Below are 23,719 nucleotides of genomic sequence, written 5' to 3'. Positions count from 1 at the left end.
CGAAAACCTCCTTTTGCTTTCTTGCTTCCTTCCTACAAACTTAAATTTGCCACAAACTATTATTTACGCCTTCAATTCTCTGTTCGTTTAGCATACAAGCCGAGCCCAAGCTTCTACCTCAAGTGGAGGAGGTGACGTACGCCGAACCGGTGCTCTTGCCACAGCCACCACCACAAAATAAAATGCAACATTCACCAAAGAGTACGCTACGCAAGCCCATGCATCATCATGGACCCAACTCCGAAACGCTCTTCCAATTCCAGCCCGATGGCTATAATACACAACAGACATATCGCGGTCGCGACAATTTCGGCACACTGCGATCGCATCAGGTGATGGTAAGTATGAGTATAGCGAAATGGACTTGTTCTTAAACAGATTTTTTCTTTAAATAGAATTTATTTTAAGGAAATAGAAAAAATTTTAAAAATACAGTGGAAGGCATAAAATTGTATACGATAAAAACAAAACATTGTGTGAATTTTACTTAAAAAAACGCCAAGGTCTAACTAGGATTCACTATACCGTCATAAAGGTGGCTAAAAACGTGATATTTGTTAATTTAAACACTTCAAGTCATGGACTAAAAAATTACTTCTTGAATTGTTTTAAACCCACCCTAGTACATACATATATACTCGTAAACTAACCCTTATAATCTCCGAACTTAGCCAATAGAGTATAAACCGAGGAGACTTAAGAAGATTATTAGTTAGATAGTTTTAATTAACTTTTTAGATCCACCTTAGTGTATTGATATTTGTAAATTAACCGATATAAACTTAAAAATGAACTAAGATTTGGAAACTTAGACTGCAAAATTTTTTTTTATACTTTAAAGCTCCACCCTAGTATAAAAATACTCGTAAACCAACCAGCAAAGTCTAAAGCTTTACTAAACAACTTACTTAAGTCTACAAGTTAGCCAATTTAGATTGAGCAGCTTAGACTCCAAACAAATAATTCGTTAAAGTTTTTAAATTTATAAATCAACTTTCTAAGCTTTAAATATTACGAGCCTAGATTGAGCAGTGTAGCCAAAAAAAAATATATGTATATTAAAAATTATTCTTAGACTTTTAAGGTTCACCCTAGTATAAATTTAATCATAAATCAACGTATCAAAGCCTAAAATCTAAATTGTAGAAGATTAAAAAGATTAAAGTTTAAAAAATTTATCAAAAATTATGCGCTAGTTTTTTTTAAGGCTCACCTTAGTATAGATATACACATAAATATTAAAATTTAATTTATACAAGATTGAGAAGATTAAACCCCAAAAAAAAGTATTATAAAATATTCGTTAGATTTTTAAGGTTCACCCTAGTATAAACATAATCATAAATCAACATGACGAAGCCTAAAATTTTAAAATTTTACTATATTAGGTTAAGAAGATTAAAGCATTAAAAATTATTTGTTAGCTTTTTGAAGGTTCACCCTAGTATAAATATAATCGTAAATCAACTTAAGTAATCCTAAAATTTAAATAATTTAAGAATGATCAGTTCAAACACAAAAAAAAAGTTACTAAATATTATTCTTTAGTTCTTCTAAGGTCCACCCTAGTTTAAAAATAACCATTAATCAACCTACCATATTTGCGACAAAAATTTAACTACTTCAATATTAGCAGATTAGTCTCAAAACAATTATTCGTAATTTTTTTTGGACCACCCTAATATAAATCCCCTTATAGATCTAAAATTAAACCAATTTAAGTTCAGCAGTATAATATACCCAAAACAAAATATTAAAAATTATTTTTGAGATAGTTTATGGTCCACCCTAGTATACAAGTTTTTTTAAGACAAATTAATCTAATCCTAAAGTTTAACTGATTTAAGATTGAGCAGTTTATACACAAAACACAACAAATTATTAAATATTATTCGTGAGCTCTTTTAAGGGCCACCCTAGTTTAAAATTACCCATAAATCAGCATACCATGCATACAACAAAAGTTGAACTACTTCAATATTAAGCATTAAAAGCAAAGTAAAAGCAAAGTATTTTTTTTGTCCACCCTAGTATAGTACATATACCCAAAGAGAGTATAATATACTCAAAACAATTTGTAATATAATTTTAGGTCAACCGACTATAAAAATTATTCCAAATTTAGATTGAGCAGTATTGTATACCCAGAACATAATATAATTTTTTTTTTAAATTTAGGTCCACCCTAGTTTAAAAATTCTTCAAAATTTAGATTGGTATGGCTAATGTGTCCAAAACCAAATATAATTTTTTTTTTTTTTAATTTAGGTCCACCCTAGTTTAAAAATTCTTCTAAATTTAGATTGGTACAGATAATGTGCCCAAAACAAAAAAGAATTTTTTTTCTTTAATTTAGGTCCACCCTAGTTTAAAAATTCTTCTAAATTTAGATTGAGCAGTACTTGTATACCCAAAACAAAGTATTAAAAATTATTTCTCAAATAATTTAAGGTACACCTTAGTATTAAAATTTCTCTCAGTCACTAATCTAAGCCTAAAATTTATCTAACACACCCAAATAAATACCGTTAATTAATTAATTATTCTCCTTTTCACTACTCAGGGTGATAATTACCGTCGTGGCGATGGCTTTTCGACAACTCGCAGCGTTAAGAAGGTAGGTTGTGCATACGTGCTTACCAATGCAATGATGCCATTCATGTAACTTAACTATTGATGTTTCACGGTAACTTTTTTGGTATAACAACAAGCGAAAGAAATTTTATTTAATTTTAATTTATTTTGGAATTGATTTGAATGTTTAGTAGGTGAACTTGTACGTACGCTTGCTCACTTTCTCAGTCGTCAATGATTGGTGTATTTTTCAAATGTTTAGCGAAACCTTTAAAAAACTGTACTAAAAACAAAAAAAAATACTACGTATACTTTCCTAAGTAGTCTACTAATGTATGTATGTATATATGTATGTAAATAGTTATATGTACCTATGTATTAATTTAGATATGCGTATGAATGCTGCTTTGTTTGTCTATATTATATAACTTAACAATGTTAGCAACTAATGCAATCACAATAAGTAAATAGCATCGGCTTTCAATGTTTCATGTATTTATGTAAATATATTGTACGTATGTATATACATATATGTATATATAGTGCTATGACTCTTTATTTGCTTAAAACCTAATCTTAACTGCACGCTTCAACACTGACAATTTGTAGACTTTTTCTGTTAATTGTATTAGTTAGAGCATAAGTCATGCTGCAACGCAAATAAATTGCAAAAATTGAGTGATTTCGAATATGGGATTTATGCAGTTATTACATTGCAAATATTTTTGCAAGAACAACATATATATTTATATAATACACCGATACACATTCGCTCTACAAATAATCTGAAAATATACGCAGCGTAAAAATCGGTATGTAAATAAGTTACTTAATAGAAAATAATAACAGAAAATCGGATTTGAGTCACGTTTCTTAGATGGAGTTCATTAGATGGAGTTTTGTATATGTATGTATATCAAAGTTCCCTACTTTTTTAAAGAAACAAACACAGAAGCTTAAAATTTAATGGGGAATATTTCGTATCATTTCGAAGAACATTCTTTGTTATTTATTTTCTGAAGATTACCTCTTTTAAATGTTGACCGCGACTATGTCTCAGATGGTCCATTCATTAACTCCCATTTTCGATGACTTGTTCGAACATTTAGACTGGTAACTGGCGATGACACGTGTGATGGTTTGCTTCAAAGCTTGTATTGAAGCGGAATTGTCCGCATAGACTTTAGATTTTACATGTTGCCATAACGTTAAATTTCAAGTACATATATGCTCAACGAAGTGTTATCTCAATAAATAAATTGATTGCTGCGTTGAGCTTGAAGCAGCACCCTCTTGTTGAAACCAAATATCGCCGAGATCACGAGCTTCAATTTTAGGCATCAAATAGTAGGTTAACATGGTGCAATAACAGTCACCATTTACGATTACGTTCTCAACGGCATCATTCTTGAAGAAATATGGACCGATGATTCCACTGGCCCACAAACCACACCAAACCGTTTTTTCTAGATGAAATGACAGCTCTTGAATCTCTTCAGGTTGCTCTTCGTCTCAAAAGCGGCAATTTTGCTTGTTTACATATCCATTAAACCAGAAATGGGCCTCATCGCTGAACAAAATTTGGTTTGAAAACGTCGGATCTTCTTGGAACTTTTCCAGGGCCCATAGAGCGAAGCGATGTTGCTTAGGAAGGTCAGGCGGCTTCAGTTCTTGCACAAGCTTTATTTTGTATAATAAAGATTTCGATGTAAAATGCGCCAAAGTCATTCCACACGTCAGTCCAAGTTGCTGCGAACGCCGCCGAATCAACTCTCCATGATAAAATGGCAAACAATTCTGAGCAAAAAACACATGACAACTTGACACGTCTAAAGCGTGATCTATCAAAAAAAAAAAAAAAAATGTTGGTAATCGAAAATTTGCTTAGTAACTATAAAGTAGCAAATGATGAAGAAATTCTGCAAAATATTCTGACAATTTTTCAGAATCTAGGAACGAATATGAGTACCAAAATAGACTATCTCCGCAATCATCTGGATAAATATTCGCATAGTTTAGGAAATAACTTGAACAAATATAATCCGGCGGTATAAGTTTTGTGTTCAAGAAAATTATATTTTGAATGAGGGGGTTTTATAGATCCAATGCGAAGCTTATAAGTTAGTAAATTTAAAGGCTCATTTTTACATATCTTAAAAGAAGAGTCAAAAACATTTCAAAAGTTTCAAATCGAAGTTTAGAGTTTCTGTGTAAAGCTACCTATACCGCATGAGAAACGAAAGTCCACTGCTTTTAACACCCTTTGTAAAATAAATACATTGTTCCCAAGTATCAACTCAATATCAAGTTCCCTAAAGGACACTATTTCTAGTTATTCATTATATTTTAAAAGTGAAAATTGGATTATTTTTGAAAGACGAAAATTGTATTATTTTTTATAGACGAAAATCTATCTATCAATCAATTTTATTAGTGATCAAAAAGTCCGGTATAGTCTTCAAAACCTTTTCTGATTCGGTGTTTATTTTCCTAATCATGTCAAAATGCCGTCTCCGCCTTAGCGTTTGTGGTTCGCTGAATAACCAAAAATTCACACGAAACCAAATCAGGCCAATACGGTGGTTTCGAGACGATATGAGTCGACGTTTTTGCAAATTCGCGAAGAACTACTATCGTGATGAATACATCACGAGTTATTCGCTCATATATGCGACCCTTTCAGCGGAATAACTTGATACGAACAACGCATAACGCGCAAATAATTTTCTTTGTTGTCAGTTTGGTCTACCAGAAGAAATTCCTAGTGCACTACACCACTATATATTCAAAGAAACCTGTCACCACGACATTGCTTTTTGAACGACTTTTTCTTTTGCTCGATATTCGCTGGATTCGTCGGTGGTTTCAGGGTTATGCGTAAATCCAAGTATCAAATGAGATTTGACACTTTGGAAAACATTCTTCAAAATTGTATGAGCTGAACCACATGGTCTTTGATTTTTTGAACGTGGAGCTATTCGGTAAAGATTAATGGTTGTCCAGAGCACGGTACGTCTTTAACGCGCAATCGATCCGCTTTGAACTCATTGTACCACATATAAAAAAAATTATCTGCCGTCCTGATGCCCGTCAGTTTTAAATAATAACTTCAGCTTACGTTTTAATCACAGTGATACAAGATACATGGATGGGATTTTTTTTTAAACACCCACGAAAGTTGAAAAATACATAAATATATAAAGCATTATACTCTTATCTAATGGTCACTTGATCTCAAAACAGTCTCCCTAGTAGATATAGTTTATATGTGACAACTCCACTGTTTTTTTTTAAATTGTGTGGAAGGCAAATATTTCGATTTTAGTAGCCAAATTCAAAAAATGCAGAAATTGCTTAAAATCCATTTCCGAAGACACGTTTTTTGTTTTTGAAAGAGAGATTACTTTTACTTGAAACTCAAAAATAACATAGTTTTTGCCCTAAAGTACACGGTAGTAATGTCGTAAACAAAAATGTATATTTTGGGGTCATAAGGGTTAAGGATCAACTTTCAACTACTTTTATAATATTCTTCAGAAGCACAACCTTAATATTTTAAGTTTCGAAAACATTGTCTTCTACTAATTCATGAAAAAATTGAGTAGTTTTAGATATATTATCAATAAACAAAACGTCGCTTAGTTATGTACATAATTATATAACAATACATAAAGTACCAGAAAATGACAATATACATAAATACATCAGAACATAGATCCATACCAAAATATGTATGTTATTTGACCAAAAGTTTTATAAATAACTAATAATTATAGCCATATATTAAAATGTATATAATAATTTTTAAGGTTTTAGTAATTTTAAGTAATTATATATTTACTCGTAAAATACATATAATTCTCATTACCTTCATTGCAAGGGGGTGGCCATATTATATACAAGTATATATGTATTCATAATCTACTGTACAGTCTACATAGCTCCTCATACCATTTACCTCATAAACATCCATATGTTGTTTTTTTCTAAAAATAATAATCACAATATTTAACTATGTATATTCAACTGGTTGCGATAAAATACACCAATCATGTGACTTTCGGCTTAAATTTCACCATTGGGCTGCCATATCTATCTGCTGTACGTTGAAAATGAAAATTTATTATTCGACTTTGTAGTTAAATTGTAATTCAAATTTGTTGCAGTTTTGAGTTAATTCTCTCACGCTCTTGCCACTCTTCTTCTACATATAATGCTCTATACTTTTCTCTATTATCTCTTTCTTCTAATCATAACTATGCATTTTTTGGCGAAACAATAATTTTTACTTTTTGACAAAAAAACACGAAAAATTAACACCGTACAAAAACATCATTACAAAAACAAAACAAAATTCTATCTATCTTTTCTCTCTTCTTCCCTTTTCTCCATTAGGTTTACCTTTGAGACGGGAATGGGGCGGCTGATACCAGTCAGGGACTAATTACCCAAAATATGGTAAATACTTTTATTTAAGCACCACTTTGCTACTCTTAAGGTGTGTTCAAACGACAAATGCAATTTTAGGGCCAAGGCAAGGAAAGGAAAGCATTTTAGTTTAATTTGCATTAAACTAGAATGTATGCAGGGAATAAAATATATAGAAATTGATAGATATTGGAATGCAAATTTTACCCTTCTCTTTGTAAGTTAAACTGTAAGTTGATTTGTTTTCTTTTTTATAATATTGAAAAATTTGCTTTGTCCCTTCTCTTTTACCGTTATTAAATATTTTAGTTTCATTAATATGCAAGTATAAATATATGTATGGCAACAATTAGGATATTAAAGTATGTTTCTTCATAGAATAGCATAACTACTACGATAAGAACATAATATTTTTGAGTAAAAACTAAATAAATACTATTTGTAAAAAACAATTAAAAAAATTAAAAAATAAAATTGAAGAAATTAAGTAAGAATTTCATTAAATCTAATTTTGAAAATATAACTTATTATAATAAAAAATGATTCTACAAAAAAATTATTATTAAAAAATAGAGCAAATAGAAAAATAAAATAAAAAAAATTAAAAAATAAAAAAATAATTAAAAACTCAAATTTAAAATAAAACAAAATTAAGAAAAAATGTATATTTACAATATTATAGATTATAATAAAAAATAATAATACTAAAAACTTTAAATATTTTAACACAAAACTTAGACAAAAATCTTAGAAAATAATTTTTAGTATAAAGAGTACAAAAAGTTAAAACCTATGAAAGCCACATGTTAATTGAGGCATTAAAAAAATAAATAAAAAAATAACTAAAACACAAAAAATTCAAATGAATTCAATTTTTATACTAAAAACAAAGTTGGAATATTTAAAAATAATTTTTTTTACGCAAAAAATGTATAAAACGAACACATTTAAAAAAATTAAAAAATTTCAGTAAAGAAATTTAAAATATTTTTAATAAATGTTAAAAAAGAGTTATTTTTTTTACGCAAAACAATTTATAAAAAATTACAACGAACACATTTAAAAAAATTAAAACTTTTAAATTAAAAAAATTTCAGTAAATAAATTTAAAATATTTTTAATAAATGTTAAAAAAGCGTTATACAAAAAATTAATAAAAAAAACTTATTACAAAAAATAAATTTAAATATTTTAGAAATTAATTAAAAACAAATTTCAGTACAATTAAATTAAAATTAAAAAAAAATTGACAAAGTTTTATCAAAAAAAAATCCAATAAACATAAATGCATATCTTAAAAAATTTTAACAGAATTATTTAACTACAATATTTAAAATATATAAAATAAAAGTGAAAATAAATTTTGAAAAAATTAAAGAATTAAATTTTAATAAAATAAAGTTTAAAAAATGTATAAATTAAAAACGATTAAAAAAATAATTATATTAATTTAAAAAATTTTAAATTTTGTTAATTATTTTCGGATTTAAAAAGCTTATTCCGTTACTATTAATTTATTAAAAAGTTATAAATAAATTCCAAAATTTTTTATGACAACAAAACTTACAAAAAATTGGAAAAAAACATTTTAGTTAAAAAATTTAAAAAATATGTAGAAAATAAATTATTTTCGGTGTTGAAAAAAAAAATTAGTTATATTTATAGTAAACTCAACTGTTGAAATAGCTAAGGTACAGTAAAAAAATTTTAAACAATAATATCATAAATAATAATATCTAAAAAAATTTTAAATAAAAAATTTTAATAAACTCATTATTTTAAAAATTAATCAAATTACAAAAAAAATTTTGGAGTTCAAAAAAAAATTGGCTACGTTTATAATGAAGTCAACTGTTGAAATAACACTAAAATATGAGAAAATTTCAAAAAAACATAAAAAAAAAATAAAATATTAAAAAATATATATTATATAAACAAGTTTCCCAGTTGAAAAAGTTAGTAACATTTACTGAAATAGCACAAAGGCACTAAGAATAAATTTCTAAAGTAAATATTATTTTTATTTAAAATATTAGAAAATTATATTAAAAATTGTCGGAGCTGCAAGAAAAGTTAATCGCATTTAAAGTGAAACCAACTATTGCACAAGAGTGATCCACAAAAACTGTCTAAGAAATTGGAAAATAAATTTTGATTTAAAAAAGTATTCCAAAAAAATTTTTAATTTAAAAACTTTTAATTATATTAAAAAATGTTGAGAAAAAAATATTTAGTCACATTTATAATGCAATTACAAGAGCACTCTAAAGCCAAATCAGAACCCATAAAAAACTCATTTCTCAATTTCTGAAAAAAATTTAAGTTTTTTTATTTTTTTAAATTTAAAATTTTAACATAAAATTTGAATTTCAAATTTAAGTATTAAAATAAATTTTTAAAATTTCCAATATTAATTAATATTAAAATTAATAAACATAGAGATTATTTAAAAATTTTATATACAAAAACCAGCGAGTGAAAAAATCGAAATTAACCCTTAAAATACAATATAAAAAAAATAATAATTAAAATTTCAGCAAATTAAAAACGTTAGATTGTTATTCATTTTAAAATTTTGTTGATTAAAAATTATTAAAATATTCCTATTAAAAAACATTAATGAATGCTCAACTGCAGCAAAACCAAGAAACAAAACAAAAAAACATTTTCTAATAAAAAAATTAGTTTTTCAAATTTTCTAAATTCTGACAATTTTAATTGGCTTAGACACAAATATGTGTGTATTTATTGAATAAAAGGGGCCTTCAATTTAATTTTGCTTTTTCAATAATTTTTTGAAAAAAAAATTAGATTTTTTTTTTGCTTTTTGGTAATATTAAAAAAAATGAAATTAATAAATCTTTCGTTAATATAAAACACGAATATTTTCACTTTTTAGTAATATTAGAAAAAATATGATTATTATAGTTCTCCTTTTTAATTTGAATTATATTTGTTGATGAAATTTTTATATAAAAAATATTTTTTAATAGATATTAACAATTTTGTACTAACTTACAACGCGAAGGGTAAAATTTTATTATAATTTATAAGTTAAAATAGCATAATATCGAATATTATTTAGTATGTATAGTTTATGGAGCAAGTTTAAAAAGATTTTTTCTCAAATAAAACACAAAATAAAAGAACAAAAAAATTAAAGGAATATGTACATATAAGCAACTTTCGTTACAAATTTTTCCGCATATTAGTCAGTTTCATTCATACTCTCGTTTAAACATTTCTGCTTTGCCAAATCAAACTTATTATTATTGCGTAACAAACCAAAAAAAATATATTGCATCATACCAAAAATGCCTAAACTTTGCTGCCGCATACGAACAGCGCACTCATCTTCATACATTTTAAACTCACACAGAATATGTAAAATTATATATATGTATATATATATATATTATTTTTTTTGCATTGCCACAACACTTTTAAAAGAATTTTCTTTGCTCACTAACGAACGAATGCCATTGTCACATTTATTTTCATAAATAAATCAAAAATAAAATTTCTTTAATAAAACTAGCGGAATGCAATTCAGTTTATGCAAAGTTAATCAAAACAGATATACTCAGAGCAAACTAAACAATAGCCAATCAAAATAGCAAAAGCAAAAAACCACAAAAAAAAACATTTTTATGCAGAAAAATATGATACTCAAAACTATAACTGAAACACACACATAAATAAATATGTATTTACCAACACGAACGCATTGTGGCGATTACCAATCGGTCAATTGGATTAGTCAGCCAACCCAACCGCTCACACGCCCCGAACTCTCAGCAATATGAACCACAATGTACCGCCTACTAGCTCACTATTATTTAGTACGTATTGTTGTTTGTTTGTTGTTGTTGTTCATGGATATGCTTATTGATTACCAGAATACATACATCTATCTTCTATACTTCACAGTAGTGCAAATGCATACATATAATTAGAAAGCAAATAACTGTGCATTGGGAAAGTTATGCAGCTACATACAGACACACATGCATATCATATGGATCATATATGTTTGTATGTATGCGTGTACGGCTGCATAGGTATGTAATGTATGCCTTACGAACCACTCAAACCCAAACCTGATATTCGTTGTAAACTAATTTCGAAAAAAATTTAATTTTTCCAATCCTGATTTTCGTTCCAAACTACTTTTGAACAAAAACTAATTTTCAAATTTAATAAAAACGCAAAATATAAAGAAAAACTATAAAACTCAGTTTCGTTCGTTGAATTGAATGAATTGGCTTTGGCTTCCTTTCCCACACCTAAACGTTTATTAAGTTATATCCCTGTTTGAGCGCATATAATTACATACATATGTATGTGTTCTCAATTGTAGTTGTGTTTTTTGTTAATAGTGAATGTTTTTTTCGAACGTTTTACAAAACTGTAGTTGAGTGGAAAAAAAATTCAATACTGAAGTTATCTTCATTTACAGAAATGTATCTCAAAATGCAAAAACTAATAAAAATAGTGATAAAATAAATACCAATATACATACAATATATCAGATAAATTCTAAATTGTATAGTGACCATTGGTTTCATAGAGAAATAATGTTTACTACATCAAACAAGTAAGGAAGGGCTAAGTTCGGGTGTCACCGAACATTTTATACTCTCGCATGATAAAGTGATAATCGAGATTTCATTATTCGTCATTTAAATATTTTTCAAATACCGTATTTTTGTAAAGTTTTATTCCGCTATCATCATTGGTTCCTAATGTTTATACTCGTATTATACAGAGAAGGCATCAGATGGAATTCAAAATAGCTTTATATTAGAAGAAGGCGTGGTTGTGAACCGATTTCACCCATATTTCGTACATGTCATCAGGGTGTTAAGAAAACATTATATACCGAATTTCATTGAAATCGGTCTAATGAGATATGCTTCTTGGTCCATAAGTGGGCGGCGCCACGCCCATTTTCAATTTTTAAAAAAAGCCTGGGTGCAGCTTCCTTCTGCCATTTCTTCCGTAAAATTTAGTGTTTCTGACGTTTTTTATGAGTCGGTTAACGCACTTTTAGTGATTTTCAACATAACCTTTGTATGGGAGGTGGGCGTGGTTATTATCCGATTTCTTCCATTTTTGAACTGTATATGGAAATGCCTTAAAAACGGCTCTGTAACGGACGGACAGACGGACGGACGGACGGACGGACGGACAGACAGACATCCGGATTTCGACTTTACTCGTCGCCCTGATCACTTTGGGATATATAACCCTATATCTGACTCTTTTAGTTTTAGGACTTACAAACAACCGTTATGTGAACAAAACATCGTTAGCAACATTGTTGCGAGAGTATAAAAAATTAACACAAGCATGCCATTACACTATAATAACATAACAATTGTGTTACATCGTATAAGAGGTCGGTGATGAAGACCGGAAGAATGACCAAGTCCAAAGTGAAAACGATGCTCATTGTGTTTTTTGACATCAAAGGCATCGTCCACCATGAATTTCTTCCTCCTGGACAAACCGTCAACGCCAAATGTAAGGTGCAAGTCCTCAAGAGACTTTAACGAAGGGCACGAAGATATCGCAGCTGATTGGAAGTTGCACCACGACAATGTCCCAGCCTTTCTTGTTAAGAGATACCTAGCCAAACCGGCATCTCAACTCTTTCACAGCCACTCTACAGCCCAGATGTGGCCCCCCGGATTTTTTTTTGTTTCCTTGCCTGAAAAGGCCGGGGAAAGTGAACCCAAGCAGCATGCACCTCGGCTCTCAAGGCTATTCCGAAGAACGTAATGGCTTCAATGCTTGGAAATCGCGCTGGCAGCGCTGCATCGACGTAGAAGGAGCCTATTTTGAAAGTTTTTAAAGAATTGTAACGATTGGTTCATTAAATTTTTTTAAATCGGCTCAGTCCTTTTACTTTCCGGACAAAGCCTGCACAATGTTGCGTATAAAGTCTCAAAAAAACTGTAGATTAACGATTTTTATTAAATTTAAATCTTTTCGGTATTCATAGAAGTTTTTCCAAAAGTTACATGTTTTTTCTTTATTGTCAATTTAAAAATAGGCTTCTTTTGAGTCAATACAAGCATGCCAAAACTTGGTCCAACTTTCCATACATTTGTTTAAAGCCTTGGCTAGGTTGGCCTTCAGTGCCTGCAGTGAATTCTAGTTTTACCGATTTCAGCTCAGTTTTGGAGCGTCATTCGCTGGATTGTTGCACAGTTTGTAGTAGTTTCGACGCCATATAGACAAACCCACATCTCGTCACCGCTATTGATGCGTTAAAGGGGTCAGTAGGGTAATCTGGCCTGTTTTTTTGACATTTTTTTTCATAGAATTTTTTATTCTACAATAGAACTTTTTTCACATATCATAAGGTATATCGTAGAGTATATAAACAAATTTTTTTTGGAATTTTTGATGACATCTGTCGGAGCTGGGCTGGGTGAATGAGATGCGTTTATGCACTGGCGGACACGATTTCTCATGTTTGGATCATCTGAAACACAAAAACGCAATTTATTCTTAAAAAGTACGTGAATGGTTATCGTCCCTACTAGAATCATGAAAAAATATTAACAAATATAAAAATATTAACGTTTTTTTTGTAATTTTTCCCCATTTTTTTTTTACATAAATTTTGTCATAACATTATCAATAAATTATAATAATATATATTATATATAGGGACGATAGCCAGGCGTTTTGTGAACATTTAAAAACAAAAATTAAGCAAATCGGTTGAGTAGTTCGACTGGAATCATGTCCGCCAGTTTAAAAAAGTATGTTTTGGGAGAAACGCGTTTAAAGTTTGAGGTATACAAAGATGAGCATAAGCGTTGAAAAAAACGTCGAGCGGTATTATTATTTTTGGGCCTTTTTCGAAACCTTCCGTTGGTAAGGTGGGTTTCTACATTAATTCTAAGGGTATAAGGGAACAGAAATTGCAAAAAAAAAAAATAAGAAGAATACTCTACTGACCCCTTAGTGAATGTAAGCTCCTCGATTGAGTTGTCAAGCATTTTTTTTTTCAATCGTTCTTGCAAAAGATTCAGTTTTTTTAATACGAGTTTAGCACTGACAGGCTTCATACCCAAACCATTAACTAAAATGTGTTGAGTCGATCCATAAGAGATGTTGAGATCGATTGCTAGCTCCCTGATAACAAAAAAAATGTACCGTTTTGGTTGGCGCGCATAGTTTAAATGGACTGGTCCGGATCAAATTTGATCAGATCCATATGGCAAGTACATAGTGTTTATGTAAACTAGTTATCAAAGTGTTGAGCTCAGTACGCACTTGTTCCTGTATTCATTGAAAAATATCATGCTACTCATACTAGCTCGATATTTCTCAACTTTCATCTAACTCTGAAAGTATCCATTTTTCTAAGGAAACATGAGCCGAACCGGCCTATGACATGTTTAGTTTCCGCCTTGTGAACGAAAAGCTTCTTTACATTGTGAAAAAAGCGCCCGGATATTGTAAATAAAACGATTTTTCAGTCCTCGAAACACTTTTCCTAAACATTTTTTGGCTCCTTCAGAGAATTTTGTTTTATCTCATCGATCGATTGAAAACGGACTCCATTCCGATGATTGCCTTCAGCGATCGCTCGACCGTCTCTGAAGGCTATGTATCACACGTAGGCTTGTGTTTTTAATAAAACTGAATCACCACAAGGCTTTTTCAACATTCGCAACGATTCCACGCACGACATTTGGTTAGAAATACAGAATTTGAGACAAATTCTTTGTTCTTGTGTAGCGGCTTAAGCAGTTGCTGTAAGCAAACTGGTTGACAGATCGCGCTCATGTTTTGCATAATAATTAAGGACAGTCCTACCAACTTAATAAAATTAGTTTTTTTGAAATATTGTATCATTTAACTGGGAAATTACAATTCTCGTGTGTTTTTTGGTCCCAGTTTATATTAGTATATTTTACTAACTGATTGCATTAAGCAAGTAAACGGAATATATATAATTACTTCATTAAATATCCAATAAAAAATTTAAACACGGACAATTTTAAGATGAACTCCAAACCATCAGCAGTCAAATGCTGAATTCTAGCTTTAAGTACATTAAAAATGAATGGAATTTTAATAAATAAGACTTTATGATTGATTTCTTAGCAATTTCAAGTTAATTACATAAGTAGTTTGCACTTAATACTAAATAGTTAACTCAACGTTTTGCATTTTGCATTTGCGTAATCGAATTGAAGCATTACTAAATTTGCATTAAAAGCAAGCAACACACGCACACAAACTCAGCCAAAACACACACACACACCCACAAACGAGCACATACGAAAGTTCACGGCACAACGCAAAAAATAAAAGAAAAAACAAAAAATATTACAAAAACATACCGAACTTGTTTTGAACATGTCAAATATACAAAGAAAACTGTTTTCTTTTTTTTCAAATTTCAAATCAAATTTTCCCCCCTCACTCTCAGGCTGTAAACACAAATACACGTAACAGAAGTCTTGGTCGTTTAAGAAGGCAGCCGCCCCGTCATGGTATTGGTAAGTGCTCAAAACCACTAAAGAATTCATTATACTTGTTGCTTTTAACCTACAAACTTGTTACAAAAACTACGTTAATGCGACTATGCAAACTCAACTAATTACATACTCGTTTAAGTACTACTTACATAGTGTTAATCATAATTACCACATATAATTACACCCTAGCAAGTCACTAAATTAGTTAAATTAACTTTTTCAAATAAATAAAATAAAGAAAGTGTTTTATGAATTTTCAAACTTATTCACACTTTTTTCCAATATTTAAAGGAGTTATCACCAGTTATATATGTAATTACTCGTAATCAATACATAAATTCGTTTATATATAGAAGTTCAAACTTTTCACTTTCACTTGTTTTACTAAAATATTACATAAGTACAAAAGAAATTTGAAAATGTCTATATGTATCTACTATAACAAATCTCTCATCTTCATCTCAAACTATATACAAATTACAACAAATCGCACACACACCTCTACAACCACACAATACACTATATTTCCTCACCTGTTTTCTATTTTGTAGCATTTTCCAATATTTTCTGTTTGCTCATTCGTATATTTTTCGTTTTTCTTTTGCCATTTTCTCATCTGGTGTGCTAGTTAGTAAAAATCCTTTACAAAAACAAAACAAAAAATTGTCGCTTATCGTCTATGAAATGCTGTGAGATTATGTGAATTAATTAGCAAAGTAGTTCCCCCCTAACCTCTTTACTACATGTTGCATGTTGCAGCGAGCATCAAATTATTTTTAATTGTTTTACTACTGCTATGCAAACATTCTAATTAAGAAATATGTAATATTATGCCAGTTTATGAAGTACTGCTGGTTGCAACATGCCTATTTGTCGTGTAAACCCTGTAAGCCCTAACTAATTGTTATTGTAAACGATATTTATGCGTTTGAAGGAGTGATAATTTTATGGATGCGGAAGTAATTGCAAGTATTGGACACAAAAATAATAAAATAAATCGAATAATTCGATGTTTTTTTTAAATTTATACTATTATAAAATTTCATTAAAGAAAGAGGTTAGAAGAAAATAAGGGAAATAATTAATAATAAAAATTAAAAATATATAAAGTTTTTTTAAAAGAATAATAATCATAATAACGGAACGAAATTTTATTTTTAAATATTAAAAAATTTAAAATTAAATTCTAAATTGAATGAAACAAAATCTCCATTAATTAAATGAAAATTATTAAAATAGGAAAATCAAAATTAAAATAATTAAAAATAAGTAATCAAGTTATATAAAAATTATTAAAATTATGAAAATAGTGGTATAAAGAAATAGTTAAGTAAAATACTAACTTAATTGAAAATAAATTAGAAAAAACTAATTAACCTTGAAAATAATTAAATTGAATCAAAATTGAGCACAATCATATATACATATACTTAATTAAATTAAAATTATGACAAAAATTAATTTAAATATTAAAAATAATTAAATTTTATGAAAAAATTTTATGAAAATTTAATTCAATTAAAAAATAAATTAAATTAAACCGAAATATAACAACATTAAATATTTATTCAAATCAAACTTATGACAAAAAATTAAAATCAGAATTTTTAATTTGAATCAAAATTCAATAAAATTAATGCTTACTAAATCAAACCAAATTAAAATAGAATAATAATTAATTGTAAATTATAAAAAAAAAATAATTAAATTGAATGGGAATTAAATAAAATTGAATTGAAGATAATAATTAATTGTAAAATTATAAAAAAAAAAATAATTAAACTGAATCGGAATTGAATAAAATTAAATACTTAATTAAATAAAAATTATGAAAAAACAAATAATTAAAAAAAGAAATTAATAAAGCTAAATACTTACTAAAAACAAATTTATTTGATTTTTTTTTAATAAAAATTAATTAATTATGTTTATCATTAATATGAAAATGTTTGGATTGAAATAAAATAAAATTAAATGCAAACTTAATTAAATAAAAATTATGAAAAAGTTGAAATACAAATAATTAAGTTCAATCGAAATTGAATAAAATTAAGTACTAAATTAAATGCAAATTAGGAAAAAAATCTAACATAATTAAATAAAAATTATGATAAAACAAATAAATAAAAAACAAAAAAAGAAATTAATAAAGGTAAATTAAAAAAGAATAACAATTAATTGTAAAATTAAAAAAAAAATAATTAAATTGAATGGGAATTAAATAAAATTGAATACTTAATTAAATAAAAATTATGAAAGAACAAATAAATAAAAAACAAAAAAAGAAATTAATAAAGGTAAATACTTACTAAAACAAATTTATTTGATTTTTTTTTAAATAAAAATTAATTTGTTATATTTATCATTAATATGAAAATATTTAAATTAAATTGAAATTAAATAAAATTTAATACAAACTTAATTAAATAAAAATTATGATAAAAGTTGAAATACAAATAATTAAGTTCAATCGAAATTGAATAAAATTAAATACTACATTAAATGCAAATTAGGACAAAAATCTAACATAAAATTAATTAAATTAATTAAAATTAATAATAATAAATAAATTAAACCGAAATTCAACTAAATTAAATATTTACTTAAATGAAAATTATGACAAAAATTTAATAGAAAAATGCAAATTAGGAAAAAAATCTAACATAAAAATAATTAAATTAATTAAAATTAATAATAATAAATAAATTAAACCGAAATTCAACTAAATTAAATATTTACTTAAATGAAAATTATGACAAAAATTTAATATAAAAATTATTAAATTGAATAAAATTAAATACTTACTAAATCAAATCAATCAAAAAAATAATAAAAATTAATTTACATAAAACTTCAATAATTACTTAATGAAAAAAATTATAAAAAATATTTGATTGAATTGAAAATTAAAGACTTACTTAATTTAATCAAAATTGTAAAGAAAATAATATCAATATAATCAAATTGAACCGAAATTGATTAAAATAATTTAATAAAATTAAATACTAAGAAAATTATTTGAAAATTGTTTACTAAAAATTGTTCAGAGATTTTAAAATATATATTAGTACATGAAGTGGCGTATGGTTTGCAAGCAAAAATAAAGCGGCAAACTCCACAGAAATAGTCCAGCGGCGTTAAAGCGCACGTTCGTTGTAACCAAAACGTCGTCAACGTAATCTTACTCGGACTCGAAAATGTCATTATTCACGGCTCTATAGCGTTCCCCATTTACTTTTTGAAAAAAATATGAACCAATGATCTCCAAACAGCGATTCTTTGAGGAACTAACGGTTTCAATTCTTGCAAAAGTTGGAATTTATAAGCTCGCAAACCAAGATCCTTCCACAAAATTTTCCATAAGGCGAATGAACACAGCTGAAATTCGCGCGATGGCGAATCGACTCAAACGGGTCTTCTTCGATAGTCTGCTCCACAGCAGCAAAAGTGTCTTCGGTGCGCAATATATGGCATCTCTGTGGATGCGAATTATTCACTACAGTATATGTGGTGCCAAACCGAAGCAAACTTGCTCGAATACCGATTCTGCTGGGCAATTATGTCGTATATTGAAAGCAACGAACCGAACCATTATTTTCGTAAGCAAATTTCACGATTTACAACGTTGTTTCGAAGTAAGTTTGTTCATTATGAAATGAGAGACCAAACTGAGCATAAATCTAGTAATAGCTGTCAAAAAGATCAACTTCTAAAAAAGTATTGCCTTACTGAAAACCACTCGTCTAAAAATACCCGTTAGTTAAATTAAGTTAATTTAACAATTAATTTGTTAATTGAAAGAAAATTAAACTAAAAGAAATTTCCAAACTTCGAAACACCATAAATTATCACTCCAGAATCACTTGGTATTTTACTTCAGTATACATTTCAATGTTTGTATGAACGAGTATTCAATTAGCTTTCAATTAGCTAAGACATTTAGCTAACTGACTAAGTTAAACAGTTGTCAGACATGACTGTAAGATTCACAAACCGATTTGTACACAATTTGGCTACAAAGCGGTATGTCTTCGAGGTAATAAAAGGTCAATTGAAAAGTCCCCGCTCGTTTTTTTATCCAACATAGTTTCCTTCAAGGTTGATGCACTGATTATAGCGGCCCCCAAATTTTCGATATCATTTTTATAATACGTTTTGTCTTTTGCTTCAAAATAGTCCTCAGTTTCAGCGATCAGCCCTTCAATCGCCGAAAATTTCTTACTAGCGAGCATTCTGTCGAGAGCTCAGAACAGGAAATAGTCACTAGAAGCAATATCTGAAAAATACGGTGGTTGCGGAAGCAATTAGAAGCCCAATTCATAGATTTTTGCCATCGTTTTCACTGCCTTTTTCTTCAAATGGGGATGGCTTTTGTCGATTTCGTTCTTTAAAGGATCAAATAACGCTATGTAAGAGTCGCTGTTGATAGTCCTTCCTTTTTCAAGGAAGTCAATAAAAATCATTATTTGCACATGCCAAAATACAGACGCCATAACCTTGTCAGCCCTCTAGTGCGTTTTTCCACGCTTTGGAGCGAGTTCAGCGTGTGCAGTTCACCCGGATGACTGTCGCTTGGACTTCGAAGCGAAATGACTGAGCCATGTTTTTTCCATTGTCACATATCGATGCAAAAGCTCGCGTTTATTATGCTTCAACATCTTAAAACTCTGCTCCGAATCATCTATTCGTCGTGTTTTTTGGTCAAAAAGAAGCTCGCGCGGCTAACACTTTTAACAGCGCTGTACACGTTTAGTTGATATCTTTAAAGTGCCAGCTATCCCAAAGAACTGCACTTTACGGTCATCCAAAATTATTTTGCGTACTTTTTCGATATTTTTTCGGTAACAACCTTCTTTGGGAGTCCTCAGCGTTCACCGTCTTCGGTGCTCATTTCACTGCGTTTAAACTTAGCATGCCAATCCTTGATGGTTGACTTTCCGGGGGCCATGTGCAGCAATGACGATGGCGAAGACCACTACAAAAACTGTAACGAATCCAGAAACTCGTCATGACGACAACTTTTTGCTTCAACAGTACTTTATATCTTCAAAAAGTAATATTTTATCAACACGCGAGACTCGTTTTAGCTAATTTTTCACAAAAACGAAAGTTGCTTCACTCAAAATCATTAATATAAATTGCAAGCCAACGATCCGATAGCTGAGGCTAACTAAAAATCGTATGGACTTAACTACAGTGGCACCATCAATGTGTCAGGTCGGGGATTTTTCAATTGACCCTCGCGAAATTTTCCATTATTTTAATAATCTTCTATATATAGAGAGGAGCTATATTTGAAAAGAATTGCTAAACTCTGTTGAAATTAAAACTGAGAGACTTCAGTAACCGTTAACATTTTTTTTAGTTCAAAACTTATTAGCTGAATGCTTCAGTATGCTCAAACACAAACAATTTCATATGTATATGAAGTAAAAATACCCCGTATGTAACATAATTCCCACTTTGCATTTAATTGTAAAAACCGCTCGCTCGTCTCTAAGGTGTTAGCTGTTATGTAACTCGAACTAACTTTCCTACTAAACTAGTTTGCTAACTCTAACGCTAGTTTAATGAAATTTTGTTTGATTTGAAAAAGTTTTAAATGAACTTCTTCTCTACATCTCATCACAATATAGTAACTCAGCACCGTTCGAATAGTCCAGCACAACACTCCAGTTCCGGTTCATCGCCGGTGATGTCAAATAGTAGTTCTAGTCCAGCGCCACCTTCCAGCAGTCCTAGTCCGCAGGAGAGCCCCAAGAATTGTAGTTACATTTACCGTGATTGATTGATATGTAATACCAAATCGATGCCATTAATTAAAACAACAACAACAACAACAACAACAGCAGCAGCAACAGGAGCAGCAGTAAACGCCAGAGCAGCAATGCAGCAAGCAAACGCCACAACAAACACTTACGCAACAACTAATAGCGCAACAACAAAAACAACACATGCAGCCGTAACAACAACAAGCGCCGCCACGCGCAGCACATGCGGCAAAGTGGTGCGCACCAACACGCTCGCCAAATCCGTGCCAGCCACACCCGTACAACCGAAATCACCAACCGCACACTTCATATCCACCTCACCCGAATGTGAGGGTGGCCGCGCAGCAGCAGCACGCGCCATGTGCGTCAATGACAACGATGACGACGACGATCGCTACAACAATTGCAGCGAATATCTGCCACATTCCTATCCGAATTTCACATTCGATCTGTCCGAAGACGACTCCAACGACGACTACGATGACGAGCTGGAGTTGGACGATTCCTCGCTGGCGATGATCACACCGCCACCACCGTATGTCGATACACCGTTGCAACAATATGCGCGCGCGCACATACCACCACCGCCGCCGCACGCCACACGTACGCGCCGCGCCGCCACAGCGCCACCGCCACCGACGCGCAAGAAACTCTTTCAGAATCGCGAAATCTTCAACATCAACACGCCGCCAACGACGACGATGACGCCGAGCAGCAGCAGCTTTGCCAGCGCCATAACGCCGACCAAGCTGAGTGCCGCAGCGGCCGCGATGTTTGCGGCGCCACAAATGGCGCAATTGAACAAGAAGTGGACACAGTTGCATCGTAAGCGGCGGCGGCGCAACAGCAGCTCTGGCGATTCGAAGGAGTTGGACAAATTGGTGTTGCAATCGGTGGATTGGGATGAGAATGATATCTATTGAGGTTGGCTTGGGCGTAAGGCGTAGGGGCGGCATGCGCTTTTGCTGCTTTTAGCGCGCTCTGCTTACATACATACATACATATGTATGTATACACTTTCGGCGTTTCTTTACTTGGCTTAAACGTAGTCTCACATGCATACTTTTTCCATTCGAAATACATACATAGTATATACAAATACAACAAGCATATAATAAATAATAGTAATCTACATGCATACATATATATAGTATAATCATAATTTAAATGCGTACATACATACAAACTAAAACAAAAAAACAGCATAAGCAGATGAAGCAAAGTACATAGTAGCGTTAAGTGTACCAGTAGGCCACAATAACAGTAAAGTAAAATAAGCGCGGAAGAGCGAGTAAGACCGCAAGCGTTAATCACTTAGTAAGCGTAGCTGTATTAGACTTTGTATTCGGCAAAGTAAAGATTTTTTGAGAAATATTTAAATAATATTTATAATATAAAATAACGAAAAAGACAAGTTGTATTATTTGTGTAAGCGCATACATACATACATACATGGATGCCAACAAGCACACACAGCGGCATTCTGATGTTATGTCTTCACGCACACATGCTCTGAACTAGTAATAGACACCAACACTAAAGTTGCGCCACAAACAAAACAAACCATGCGGTGTTCCAAACATGCCCTCACTAGTATTTTCTAATCTTTTTTTTATACTGAAAAGTAATATATTTCGTAAACTTTTTTTACACCATTGTCATTTTTTTGTAATCAGTAGTATTTTGTATATTTTTTTCAAATTTATATTGATTAAAATTTTTGTAAATTTTGTCTTAAAAATTAGCATATTTAGTGTATATATGTATAAATAATAATACATAAACGCTTAGTATTACTCAAATAAGCAATTTTAGTTATAATTTTCGAGTTCGAATTCGAGTTTCAAATATTCGCATAATACGTATGTTTCACCCTATAACGGTTGTGAGTCGCTAGGGTAAATTATTTTTTTGTTGTTTTTAGTTATTAATTATAGTTTTAGAAAATAGCTGCATATCTTCAATTATGTTATACAAAATCGATTTAAAAAAAATATATTTTTTAGGAAATATCCGCATATATTCAATTATGTATGCTAATTCAAAATTAATAAAAAAGATAAAAAATAATAAATAATATATAAATAATTTTTCAAGATCACAAAAAAATGTTTTGAAAATTTTCAAAAATTTCGAGAATTGCGCTTAGAATTTTTTGCACTATGCCCCAATAGAAGTTAAGGGAGGAAGTTTCAAATTTTAACTTTGAGAAGTTTCAATGCTGCCTTTAGGAGTTTAACCAAGTCCTTTAAAGACTGATGTTCAAAAATGTATAAAAGTTGAACAGCTTTAAATAAGCGTCAAAATTTAATAACTTCAGCGTTTGTTCGGACTGCTTATGATCGCAGGGTGATCTTTAAGTCTCAGCAATGTTAGGAATTCTCTCTGGCGAACGAAATTTCAGGATTGATCCCGAAAACCATAATACCAAATTTTTCA

At 30.0% G+C, this 23,719-nt stretch overlaps 2 protein-coding genes across 8 annotated transcripts in view; both read left to right on the top strand.

Annotated features, from left to right (window-relative positions):
* LOC126753357 (semaphorin-1A) overlaps window positions 1-21,297 on the top strand; it is a 505,489-nt gene extending 484,192 nt beyond the window's left edge. For 6 of the 7 annotated variants that reach the window (XR_007666123.1, XR_007666127.1, XR_007666126.1 and 3 more), the window contains 4 exons: window positions 92-338; window positions 2,564-2,617; window positions 6,970-7,032; window positions 15,461-15,530. Coding sequence is in view for 1 of the 7 variants with exons in the window: in XM_050464739.1 (XP_050320696.1) it covers window positions 92-338; window positions 2,564-2,617; window positions 15,461-15,530; window positions 21,146-21,297 (523 nt within the window). In the remaining 6 variants the exon portion in view is untranslated. Of the gene's footprint in view, window positions 1-91; window positions 339-2,563; window positions 2,618-6,969; window positions 7,033-15,460; window positions 15,531-21,145 lie in introns of those variants that run through there. The other variant, XM_050464739.1, reaches the window with a different exon arrangement.
* Window positions 21,298-21,318: 21 nt separating this feature from the next.
* LOC126753360 (uncharacterized) lies at window positions 21,319-22,976 on the top strand. Its single transcript, XM_050464745.1, has one exon. It carries the CDS (start codon window positions 21,319-21,321, stop codon window positions 22,201-22,203), a length of 885 nt encoding a protein of 294 aa, XP_050320702.1. The 3' UTR covers window positions 22,204-22,976.
* The last annotated feature ends 743 nt before the right edge of the window (window positions 22,977-23,719 follow it).

This window comes from Bactrocera neohumeralis, chromosome 3, assembly GCF_024586455.1.
Source record: "Bactrocera neohumeralis isolate Rockhampton chromosome 3, APGP_CSIRO_Bneo_wtdbg2-racon-allhic-juicebox.fasta_v2, whole genome shotgun sequence".
NCBI lineage: Eukaryota > Metazoa > Arthropoda > Insecta > Diptera > Tephritidae > Bactrocera > Bactrocera neohumeralis.
This window is presented reverse-complemented; position numbering and strand designations above follow the sequence as displayed.

Coding starts and splice junctions, on each gene's coding strand:
- LOC126753360 (XM_050464745.1), top strand. CDS start 21,319: ATGCCATTAATTAAAACAACAACAACAACAACAACAACAGCAGCAGCA.